The following is a 13,325-nucleotide window of genomic DNA, read 5'->3' as shown; positions in this document are numbered from 1 at the left end:
ACTTCGACCATCATCAGTTATTTTGCTCCCCAAATAGCAAAATGCCTTTACTACTTTAAGCGTCTCATTTCCTAATCTAATTACCACATCATCACCAGACTTAATTCGACTACGTTCTATTATCTTCGTTTTACTTTTGTTGATGTTCATCTTATATCCTCCTTTCAATACACTGTCCATTCCGATCAACTGCTCTTCCAAGTCCTTTGCTGTCTCTGACAGAATTATAATGTCATCGGCGAACCTCAAAAGTTTTTATTTCTTCTCCCTGGATTTTAATACCTACTCCAAATTTTTCTTTTGTTTCCTTTTCTGCTTGCTCAATATACAGATTGAATAACATTGGGGAGAGGCTACAACCCTGTCTCACTCCCTTCCCAACCACTGCTTCCCTTTCATGCCCCTAGACTCTTATAACTGCCATCTGGTTTTTTGTACAAATTGTAAATAGCCTTTCGCTCCCTGTATTTTACCCCTGCAACCTTCCGAAATTGAAAGAGAGTATTCCAGTCAACATTGTCAAAAGCATTCTCTAAGTCTACAAATGCTAGAAACGTAAGTTTGCCTTTCCTTAATCTTTCTTCTAAGATAAGTCGTAAGGTCAGTATTGCCTCACGTGTTTCAACATTTCTATGGAATCCAAACTGGTCTTCCCCGAGGTCGGCTTCTACCAGTTTTTCCATTCGTCTGTAAATAATTCGCGTTAGTATTTGGAGCTGTGGCTTATTAAACCGATAGTTCAGTAATTTTCACATCTGTCAACACCAGCTTTATTTGGGTTTGGAATTATTATATTCTTCTTGAAGTCTGAGGTTATTTCGCCTGTCACATACATCTTGCTCATCAGATGGTGCAGTTTTGTCAGGACTGGCTCTCCCAAGGCTATCAGTAGTTCTAATGGAATGTTGTCTACTCCCGGGGCCTTGTTTTGACTTAGGTCTCCCAGTGCTCTGTCAAACTCTTCACGCAATATATCTCCCATTTCATCTTCATCTACATCCCTTTCCATTTCCATAATATTGTCCTCAAGGACATCGCTCTTGTATAGATCCTCTATATACTCTTTCCACCTTTCTGCTTTCCCTTCTTTGCTTGGAACTGGGTTTCCATCTGAGCTCTTGATGTTCATACAAGTGGTTCTCTTATCTCCAAAGGTCTCTTTAATTTTCCTGTAGGCAGTATCTATCTTACCCCTAGTGAGATAAGCCTCTACATCCTTACATTTGTCCTCTAGCCATGCCTGCTTAGCCATTTTGCACTTTCTGTAGATCTCATTTTTGAGACGTTTGTATTCCTTTTTGCCTGCTTCATTTACTGCATTTTTATATTTTCTCCTTTCATCAATTAAATTCAATATTTCTTCTGTTACCCAAGGATTTCTACTAACCCTTGTCTTTTTACCTACTTGATCCTCTGCTGTCTTCACTACTTCATCCCTCAGAGCTACCCATTCTTCTTCTACTGTATTTCTTTCCCCCATTCCTGTCAATTGTTCCCTTATGCTGTCCCTGAAACTCTGTACAACCTCTGGTTTAGTCAGTTTATCCAGGTCCCATCTCCTTAAATTCCCACCTTTTTGCAGTTTCTTCAGTTTTAATCTACAGTTCATAACCAATAGATTGTGGTCAGAGTCCACATCTGCCCCTGGAAATGTCTTACAATTTAAAACCTGGTTCCTAAATCTCTGTCTTACCATTATATAATCTATCTGATACCTTTTAGTGCTTCCAGGATTCTTCCATGTATACAACCTTCTTTTATGATTCTTGAACCAAGTGTTAGCTATGATTAAGTTACGCTCTGTGCAAAATTGTACCAGATGGCTTCCTCTTTAATTTCTTAGCCCCAAGCCATATTCACCTACTATGTTTCCTTCTCTCCCTGTTCCTACTGTCGAATTCCAGTCACCGATGACTTTTAAATTTTCGTCTCCCTTCACTATCTGAGTAATTTCTTTTATCTCATCATACATTTCATCAATTTCTTCATCATCTGCAGAGGTAGTTGTCATATAAACTTGTACTACTGTAGTAGGCATGGGCTTTGTGTCTATCTTGAGCACAATAATGCATTCACTATGCTGTTTGTAGTAGCTTACGTGCACTCCTATGTTTTTATTCATTATTAAACCTACTCCTGCATTACCCCTATTTGATTTTGTATTTATAACCCTGTATTCAACTGACCAGAAGTCTTGTTTCTCCTGCCACCGAACTTCACTAATTCCCACTATATCTAACTTTAACCTATCCATTTCCCTTCTTAAATTTTCTAACCTACCTGCCCGATTAAGGGATCTGATGTTCCAAGCTCCGATCCGTAGAATGCCAGTTTTCTTTCTCCTGATAACGATGTCCTCTTGAGTAGTCCCCACCCGGAGATCTGAATGGGGGACTGTTTTACCTCTGGAATATTTTACCCAAGAGGACGCCATCATCACTTAACCATACAGTAAAGCTGCATGCCCTCGGGAAAAATTACGGCTGTAGTTTCCCCTTGCTTTCAGCCGTTCGCAGTACCAGCACAGCAAGGCCGTTTTGGTTAGTGTTACAAGGCCAGGTCAGGCAATCATCCAGACTGTTGCCCCTGCAACTACTAAAAAGGCTGCTGCCCCTCTTCAGGAACCACACGTTTGTCTGGCCTCTCAACAGATACCCCTCCATTGTGGTTGCACCTACAGTACGGCTATCTGTATCATTGAGGCACGCAAGCCTCCCCACCAACAGCAAGGTCCATGGTTCATGGGGGGGGATACCTATCAGATATGTGTACAGCCTTCTTATCTCCACTGGTTCCATATCTACCTCCTGGAGAAAAGTCATTCTGCCCTGTTTGAACACACTCGCATGCTGTTAATCAACTCTGTGATGTCGGAAAGGTGTAGTGGCACATGGTTACACATTTCCGCTTCTATGACTGACTGCTCCGCAATGACTGAGCATGTGTAACACAGCTTGTCCGGTCACACAGAAAAGTGTGTTGTTGGGCCTATGTGCATGCTGCCCCTCTGCCATTTAAATCACTTGTTATGGTTCCATTCTTCTAAAAGTCCTGTTATTGTAGTGTATGGCAGACCATTGCTTCTGAGTGTTCTATTTTTTACAAATTGTAGTATATCTTTGAAAGGCATGCTTCTTCCATTTGTTTCAAAATATTTAGGTTCAGTCAAGCACCATCAATATATTTCTTAATCATCCCAGGATTTAAAATCCTTGGAGTGAGTTTCCACCATTTTGCCACATCCCCTAGAAAATAGCTAAGGGCAAAGTTGATTTTCTTGTGATCTTCCCACATCTCCAGTAATGATCTAGAAAATACGTGCAGATAATAAGTACGGTGCACTTCCCCATCAGATTTAAACTTCGGAGGATGTTTTGATAAACCCATACTACTTCAGAGTTGGAGTTCCTCTATGACGACATTTGATAACCCAATGATAGCTACTTTCTAAGTTCTTTCTGGATATTTTCTAATGCTTCCCACAACTGTTGAATGTCCTTCTGATGTTGTACAATATCACTCAAAGAATTAGTTAGAGCACTAGTTAATACCATTCTTCTCTTGTATTGTATGTTCAGCTAACTCTTGTAGAAGCTCCTCCATACTGATCACAGCATTTGGGGCACTAATTACTGAGCCAAAATCTTTACATTGTTCCAAGGTTTCCACTCTACTTTGTATTTATGATATTTGACGATGTATATCTCTGAATTTGTGTTTCACTCGCTTCTTTAAACTGTTGCGTAACCTCGTTCCTGACCATATCACATTGATTTTCTGTTTCACATTGTCCCTCCTTGGGTAATTTGTCTAAGGTCAAACTATATTGAAAATGTTCCTATCTAAAGAGTCTACTTTTGTACATACTTCTTTTGAGGTCTGCATTGTAATACTGTTTGACAGCTTGTGTAATTTGTTTAGCTGCTCCTCTTGAGCTTTACCACCATTTGATAATCATACTAGGTTTTTAAAATTCCTGACAATGCTATCCATTATGTGAGTAGTGATATGCACACAGTAATAACAACACTATTATCTACCCAAGAACACTGAAATCCTCTGATTCTGTTCAGATACAAGCACAAAAAATCAGAACAACATATATCAACACTACTTCACAACCAGAATAGCACCAAAACAGATTTAACTTGCAGCTATTTGCAGCTCACCTTATCGCATGCACTGCTTGCTGTTTGCTGCATTGTGCGTGGGTGAAGCAGTGTCGTTATCAGCCAATGTGTAGCCATTGCCATAGTTAGCTGACCAGCTGCCACACTGTTAAGTGAAGTTACACTGGTCAGCTTCTAAAGAGTCACTCACGAGGAGTGAGGAGGATCTGCAGTGAATTGACGCTTGGTGCAGGGAATGGCAATTGAATCTGAATGTAGACAAGTGTAATGTGCTGCGAATACATAGAAAGAAAGATCCCTTGTCATTTAGCTACAATATAGCAGGTCACCAACTGGAAGCAGTTAATTCCATAAATTATCTGGGAGTAGGCATTAGGAGTGATTTTAAATGGAATGATCATATAAAGTTGATCGTCGGTAAAGCAGATGCCAGACTGAGATTCATTGGAGGAATCCTAAGGAAATGCAATCCAAAAACAAAGGAAGTAGATTACAGTACACTTATTCGCCCACTCCTTGAATACTGCTCACCAGTGTGGATCTGTACCAGATAGGGTTGATAGAAGAGATAGAGAAGATCCAATGGAGAGCAGCGCGCTTCTTTACAGGGTTGTGTAGTAATTGCTAAAGCATTACGGAGATGATAGATGAACTCCAGTGGAAGACTCTGCAAGAGAGACGCTCAGTAGCTCGGTACGGGCTTTTTTTGAAGTTTCAAGAACATACCTTCACCGAGGAGTCAAGCAGTCTATTGCTCCCTCCTACGTATATCCCACGAAGAGACCATGAGCATAAAATCGGAGAGATTAGAGCCCACACAGAGACATACCGACAATCTTTCTTTCCACGAACAATACGAGACTGCACTAGAAGGGACAACCAATAGAGGTACTCAAAGTACCCTCCGCCACACACCATCAGGTGGCTTGCAGAGTATGGATGTAGATGTAGATCACTGTTGCACTAATAGCCTTGGCATCAGCATGTTGAAATCTTCCGTTTCATCAACATAATTTCTTGTGATTCATGTGTCGATGTTCATTTCGGCGCACAAATATTTCTTGTTGTTGATCAGGTTGTTGTGCTCAATTAATCTTATTTCTCTTCTTTTGCGATAACGCAGGCTTACTTGATTTTTATCAAAGCACAGAATTACTTCCTATTAAATACCATTATCACATTGGGTTGCTGTAGGCAATGGTGTATATTCTTCAGCTGTTTCTTGAAAATTATCACAAGAGCTCCCTTATTTCAGCGCCTCTTGCATTCTTCACCTTTGATGCCAAAATGAAGTGTTCATCACTTAGGTTATCAGTTGTAACTGAACCAACTACTTCGCTAACGATGTCACCCTTTATTTTTCATGATCACTTTTACCTTATTTAAGATTTACAGTCACCATCTTTTGTTATAGATGGGTAGATCACATAACTAATGAGGAGGTATTGAATAGGATTGGGGAGAAGAGAAGTTTGTGGCACAACTTGACCAGAAGAAGGGATCGGTTGGTAGGACATGTTCTGAGGCATCAAGGAATCACCAATTTAGTATTGGAGGGCAGCGTGGAGGGTAAAAATCATAGGGGGAGACCAAGAGATGAATACACTACGCAGATTCAGAAGGATGTAGGTTGCAGTAGGTACTGGGAGATGAAGAAGCTTGCACAGGATAGAGTAGCGTGGAGAGCTGCATCAAACCAGTCTCAGGACTGAAGACCACAACAACAACATCTTTTGTTACCTTGATGCTGTCGACCTGCTATGCACTGTCACTGCATGTACTGTGAGACTTTTTCGCTGTCTACAGGAGGTCGGGAGCTGCAAGAGAGCTCACATCTATGCTAACTCGCTACAAAATGACATAACTGCCTTTTTAGAGAACTCTTCTATATTTTGTTGGTCTTATATTCAACATTTATAAGTTGGGTGATAAATCTCGTATTAGTCAGAATACCATCTGAAGTGAATCCCAGAACATAACATAACAGTACAACATTTCTCCTCAGCTTCTGTAAGCTGTTTTTTCTGCCATTTACATTGACAGCAGAGGTGCTTGCTCTGTGCCTTCCAAAACACTGCCAAGCTGCAACACCAAGGTTTAAATGCGACCCCCCACAGCAGATGGAGACTCTCGACAGCATCATACCTTGCCAGTGTCCTATGTTCACACTTTTCCCCATCCTCTCTGTGAAAATAAAGAGTGCATGCAGGGGAAATTCTCTACATGCTAACTACCAAAATGGTAGTTTTACATGAACACCTTTCATCTGACTGTGAAGAAAAGGGGACTTCTGAGAATATAAGTGATTTGATGCCTGATATATTATTGTATCTTCTGTCAGTGGCTGATGTATGTTAGGTAGCTGTTTGATGTTCTGTAGCTTTATCATCAATAAAATTTAACTGGCTATCATTTTATTTCCTAATTGTAAGTTTCATCTTTTCATATATTGTATTTATTATATCTACAAGTAGCTAGTCTATTTTGATACCTGGTACACCTTTTGGGAATTAAGTAATGCCCACACATACAGGATGAACATCAATAAGAACATGCAGGGACAGATTCCTAACAGGATATGATGAAAAAAAGATCGTACGAATATGTGTCTGGTAATGGACAGTGAGTACGCAATGACAAGAAGTCATCCCAGCACACAGTACAGAGCTTCATTGCATCCGTGCCACAACAGCTGCTCAAAGCGGCACGCAAGGGATAGTGGGTGATAGAGGTGGCTGTCATGAAGGATATACATGATCAGACTTCGGATTACATCATATTGACAAGCCACTTGTCTGGAGCCTCTACTAGGGTTCATCTCAATATCTTGGAGCACCTCATCCTCCAGATTTGGTGTATGTACAGTCCACCGCCTCCCTGGATGTTTGCCTGAAAGGACCCATGATCACACAAACATCCAAAGAGGGCTTGAATTGTTGTGTGGTGTGGTTGGTGGCTGTGAGGGTACTTGTTTTGGTATAGCCGTGCTGCCTCAACCATTTTCATCTGCTTGGCCATACACAAGCACCATTTATGGTTGTTTCTGACATGAATATAAGATCATTCTGCTGCTTATAGTATGCTGTGTCGAACACATCCTACAACACACGGGGAACACACGGCATGTGATAAGAGGAACTTTCATTTGTCAACACCCTCTACTGTGGCAATGATGTATTTCTGAATACATGTCCATAGAACCTTTTGCCTCCATTCCAGTCACTACATTTACATAGATCCTCTGCAAATCACATATAAGTGTCTGGCAGGTGGTCTATCGAACCACCTTCACAATTCTCTATTATTCCAATCTCGTATAGCACACGGAAAGAATAAACACTTACATCTTTCTGTGTGAGCTCTGATTTCCCTTATTTTATCATGGTGATCGTTTCTCCTTATGTAGGTCGGTGTCAACAAAATATTTCACAGTTGGAGGAGAAAGTTAGTGATTGGAATTTTGTGAGAAGATTCCTCCGCAACGAAAAATGCCTTTGTTGTAATGATGTCCAACCCAAATCCTGTATCATTTCAGTGACACTCACTCCCCTACTTCATGATAATACAAACCGTGCTGCCTTTCTTTGAACCTTTTTGATGGATTCCATTAATCCTACCTGGTAGGGATCCCACACCGTGCATCAGTATTCTAAAAGAGGACGGACAAGTGTAGTGTAGGCAGTCTCCTTAGTAGATCCGTTAAATTTTCTAAGTGACCTACCAATAAAATGCAGTGTTTCGTTAGCCTTCCCCACAACATTTTCTGTGTGTTCTTTCCAAATTAAGTTGTTCATAATTGTAATTCCCAGGTATTCAGTTGAATTTGTGGCCTTTAGATTTGACTGATTTATCATGTAACTGAAGTTTAACAGATTCCTTTTAGCACTCATGTTGATGACCTCACACTTTTCAATCTTTAGGGTCAATTGCCAATTTTTGCACCATACAGATACCTTTTCTATATCATTTTGCAATTTGTTTTTATCTTGTGATGACTTTACTAGTCATTACAAGACAGCATCATTTGCAAACAACCTAAGCTGGCTGCCCAGATTGTCTCCCAAATCGTTTGTATAGATATGGAACAGCAAAGGGCTATAACACTATCTTGGGGAATGCCAGAAATCACTTCTGTTTTACTTGATGACTTTCCATCCGTAACTATGAACTGTAACCTCTGTGACAGGAAATCACGAATCCAATTGCATAACTGAGGCGATATTCCATAAGCATGCAGTTTTTCTACAAGCCACTTGTGTGATACAGTATCGAAGGCCTTCCGGAAATCCAGAAATAAGGAATCAATATGAAATCCCTTGTCACTAGCACTAAACACTTCGTGCGAGTGAAGAGCTAGTTGTGCTTTACAAGAAAGATTTTTTTCTAAATCCATTTTGACTGTGTGTCTATAGAAAGTGCTTTTTATGTAATTCCTAATTTTATGACACAATATACGATCCTAAATCCTGCTTCATATCAATGTAAATGATATGGGCATATAATTTAGTGGATTACTCCTACTACCTTTCATGGATATTTGTGTGACCTCTGCAACTTTCCAGTCTTTGGGTACCGATTCTCGTTGAGTGAACGGTTGTATACGATTATTAAGTTTGGAGCTATTGCATCAGCATACTCTGAAAGGAACCTAATTGGTACACAGAGTGGACCATATGACTAGCTTTTATTAAGTGATTTACATTGCTTCACTATTCCGAGGTTTTCTACATCTATGTTACTCACGTTGGCAGCTGTTCTTGATTTGAATTGTGGTATTTTTACTTCATCTTCTTTGGTGAAGGAATTTTGGAAGGCTATGTTTAGTAACACTGCTTTGGTAGCACTGTCTCCAATAGTATCTCCATTGCTATCACACAGAGAAGGTATTGATTGTGTCTTGCCACTAGCGTACTTCACATACGACTAGAATCTCTTTGGATCTTCTGCCAAGTTTCAAGACAGTTTCATTGTGGAAACCATGAAAACCATCTCGCATTGAAGTCCGTGCAAATTTCGGGCTTCTGTAAAAGATCACCAATCTTGGAGATTTTGTGTTTGTTTAAATTTTGCATGCTTTTTTTTTAGTTGTTTCTGCAACAGTGTTTTGACATGTTTTGTGTACCGTGGGGGATCTGTGCCGTCATTTGTTAATTTATGTGGTATAAATCTCAGTTGCTACCAGTGCGATTTCTTTTAATTCAAGCCACACTGGTCTAAATTTACATTGTTAATTTGGAAGATGTGGAGATTGTCTCTTAGGAAAGCATCAAGTGAATGTTGTCTGCTTTTTTGAATAGGTATATTTCTCTTTCATTGTTGGACGATTTGGGTTTACAATATTCAATCTCGCTACGACAACCCTGTGTTCACTAATCCTGTATCCATTTTGAACCTCATTGTTAACTCAGGATTATTTGTTGCTAAGAGGTCAAGTCAGGAATCCATCACTGCAGTTTATTGTTTTTATTAATGTTCGCCCTGTATCGTTTATCCATAGGATGTTTTCTTTTTCGACAACATTGTACCAAATTAGTACATATTCTACATAATTGACAAGTACATATAATATGGTTTCTTACACTGAGGATTCCATCATTACTTTTGTAAATAAAATTCCCTTATTGAGCTGTGAAGTTACTTCAAAGGATTCATATGAAACTGTATCATATGTTTTAAGATTTTCTTACGTAATTTTTGTTGTTCCTGCTACTCTCACATCTTCTACATTAAACAAAGTGAGAATGGGGATGTTTGTCCTTTATGCATTGAATCAGTTGTATAGTGTTACTTGTAGTTCTAACAAATACACTCCTGGAAATGGAAAAAAGAACACATTGACACCGGTGTGTCAGACCCACCATACTTGCTCCGGACACTGCGAGAGGGCTGTACAAGCAATGATCACACGCACGGCACAGCGGACACACCAGGAACCGCGGTGTTGGCCGTCGAATGGCGCTAGCTGCGCAGCATTTGTGCACCGCCGCCGTCAGTGTCAGCCAGTTTGCCGTGGCATACGGAGCTCCATCGCCGTCTTTATCACTGGTAGCATGTCGCGACAGCGTGGACGTGAACCGTATGTGCAGTTGACGGACTTTGAGCGAGGGCGTATAGTGGGCATGCGGGAGGCCGGGTGGACGTACCGCCGAATTGCTCAACACGTGGGGCGTGAGGTCTCCACAGTACATCGATGTTGTCGCCAGTGGTCGGCGGAAGGTGCACGTGCCCGTCGACCTGGGACCGGACCGCAGCGACGCACGGATGCACGCCAAGACCGTAGGATCCTACGCAGTGCCGTAGGGGACCGCACCGCCACTTCCCAGCAAATTAGGGACACTGTTGCTCCTGGGGTATCGGCGAGGACCATTCGCAACCGTCTCCATGAAGCTGGGCTACGGTCCTGCACACCGTTAGGCCGTCTTCCGCTCATGCCCCAACATCGTGCAGCCCGCCTCCAGTGGTGTCGCGACAGGCGTGAATGGAGGGACGAATGGAGACGTGTCGTCTTCAGCGATGAGAGTCGCTTCTGCCTTGGTGCCAATGATGGTCGTATGCGTGTTTGGCGCCGTGCAGGTGAGCGCCACAATCAGGACTGCATACGACCGAGGCACACAGGGCCAACACCCGGCATCATGGTGTGGGGAGCGAGCTCCTACACTGGCCGTACACCACTGGTGATCGTCGAGGGGACACTGAATAGTGCACGGTACATCCAAACCGTCATCGAACCCATCGTTCTACCATTCCTAGACCGGCAAGGTAACTTGCTGTTCCAACAGGACAATGCACGTCCGCATGTATCCCGTGCCACCCAACGTGCTCTAGAAGGTGTAAGTCAACTACCCTGGCCAGCAAGATCTCCGGATCTGTCCCCCATTGAGCATGTTTGGGACTGGATGAAGCGTCGTCTCACGCGGTCTGCACGTCCAGCACGAACGCTGGTCCAACTGAGGCGCCAGGTGGAAATGGCATGGCAAGCCGTTCCACAGGACTACATCCAGCATCTCTACGATCGTCTCCATGGGAGAATAGCAGCCTGCATTGCTGCGAAAGGTGGATATACACTGTACTAGTGCCGACATTGTGCATGCTCTGTTGCCTGTCTCTATGTGCCTGTGGTTCTGTCAGTGTGATCATGTGATGTATCTGACCCCAGGAATGTGTCAATAAAGTTTCCCCTTCCTGGGACAATGAATTCACGGTGTTCTTATTTCAATTTCCAGGAGTGTATTTTTTTTAAACAGTCATTGAACATAAAAACATAGTTCATACTGCACGGTGAGATGAGGTTTTGTAATTATTTAATTTCTTGAAACAAAATAAAATGCAGAACTAAAATTCAGATTAACATCTACAAATACAACCATGAGAGAATTGCTGTGTATGTCATTCATCTTTATTCTTTCATATAATCTATGAATGAATGTTTTTCTTACACAAATGGTAATAGGTGCTTGTCCTTCGGAATGCCAGGGATTTGGATGTATTCACACACAGGCACATGTGGTATTATGTTACTTGTATTTTTTGTTATAAGTTATTAATTTATGTTAAACGTTGTCATATTTGTTGGTTGTCATGATGGTACATGTTCGGATATTAGCTAGCTGTTTCTTCTTAACATATCAGAAATAGGACATTGTTTTGATAGGTGGTGGTGATGTGTCTCACACTTTCTTTGCTAGCTAATAATTCTTTATTTTTGTGTTTCAGGGATTATCACTGGACTGTGTGGAAATGTCTCTATCACGTGTGTTTGAGGCAGGTCAGGCATATGTTGCTCTGTCCAGAGCAAAGAATTTTGATACATTGAGGGTTCTTGACTTTGATCCTAAACAGGTCTGGGCAAATCCAGAAGTTTTGGCCTTCTATAGGAAATTTCGGCGAACTCTACATGCCATGGAAATTGTTCCTTTAGGCAAAAAAGACAGAAAACATTACTAAAAGTAAATTAGTTTCATTAATTTTGTTTCATTTTGACACTGTACTTTAGTGCAATTCTAAATAAAATTTTCAGATTTTTTACGATTGTAATACTGCTCTGATAAATTCTTTTTTTGGAATGACCGTAATTTGTAATGTCAGCATCACGGATTGTGACTCTTTGTGTTCCAGTTGAACTGAGGGAAAGGGGGGGGGGGTTGTTATAGAAAAATAGTTGTGCCATGCTAAGTGTAATTATGAACAATGAGACTATAGAATAAGTTGCACATGATTGTATTCACAGATAACGATAAGAGAGTACATTGCTAAGTCTCATAAATTTGCCTGAAAGAACACAATATTTTTGTTGTGCCTTCATGGTTAGGAACTTGATTATTCAAAGGATCGTATAATGAATTTCAACAACGTACAGCACAGTTCATAGTTGTCAGCTGTCTGAATAGGTTTGAGTGACAAATGCGATTGAAAATGGAGAAACCAGTGTCTCATGCTGTTAGCGAATATTTTCATCTGAAGAGTTGGACTGCTGCACAGATCAAAACAGAATGGCTTGAAATTCATGTGGACTCTGCACAATTATTGAAGACTGTTTGCTTCTGGATTAATGAATTCAAATGCAATTGGACAAGCATTCAAGACTAAGCACACTCCAGCCACCCAGTTCAGGTCACCACAAAGGAAACATTGACAAAATCCATGAAAAAGGTAATGCAAGACTGCCGAATAGAAATTCGCAAGATTTCTAAGGTTTCAGGCATCTCAACTGAACCAGTGCATAATGTCCTGCATGGAGAATTTGCTATGAAGAAACTGCGTGTGAGGTGGGTGCTGCAATTTCTCACTGTGGACCCAAACCGCATCTGGCATAACATTTTAACACAATGTCTGACAGTGTTTTATCACAGTCTGCTGGACTTTTTGTGTCAATTTGTGAATGTTGATGAAACTGGTTTCTGCAGTTCAGTATGCTATCTTCAGGGCCCCAAAAGCACCTCTCAAAAAGTTTAGATATTGGCATACTGGAGCCATCTGTTTCCAGATGTCATGAATTCTCAAATGCTTCCTTCAAAGACCTGACTGCAACTCACTGAGTGATTGTATTCTTGCAAGATAAGGCAGTTGCATTGGTAGCCTTGTGCTAATATCAACAATTCTCTGTTCACTAGTCTTAAATTTACAGCACTTACATTTGCATCAGTGCTGTGCAGTTTTATTTGACAGTTATTTAACAAAGTCTTTTTTTTGTATCAA

The 13,325-nt window shown here is 41.1% G+C and overlaps 1 protein-coding gene across 2 annotated transcripts in view; it reads left to right on the top strand.

Moving 5' to 3' along the window:
- The window catches only part of LOC126162470 (ATP-dependent DNA helicase PIF1-like), a 121,625-nt gene extending 109,461 nt beyond the window's left edge, over nucleotides 1–12,164 (top strand). For both annotated transcript variants that reach the window (XM_049919002.1, XM_049919001.1), the window contains exon 11: nucleotides 11,844–12,164. In XM_049919002.1, coding sequence (XP_049774959.1) covers nucleotides 11,844–12,074 — 231 coding nt within the window. In that variant the 3' untranslated portion in view covers nucleotides 12,075–12,164. The remainder of the gene's footprint in view (nucleotides 1–11,843) is intronic.
- The last annotated feature ends 1,161 nt before the right edge of the window (nucleotides 12,165–13,325 follow it).

The sequence above is a fragment of the Schistocerca cancellata genome, chromosome 2 (genome assembly GCF_023864275.1).
Source record: "Schistocerca cancellata isolate TAMUIC-IGC-003103 chromosome 2, iqSchCanc2.1, whole genome shotgun sequence".
Lineage (NCBI taxonomy): Eukaryota > Metazoa > Arthropoda > Insecta > Orthoptera > Acrididae > Schistocerca > Schistocerca cancellata.
This window is presented reverse-complemented; position numbering and strand designations above follow the sequence as displayed.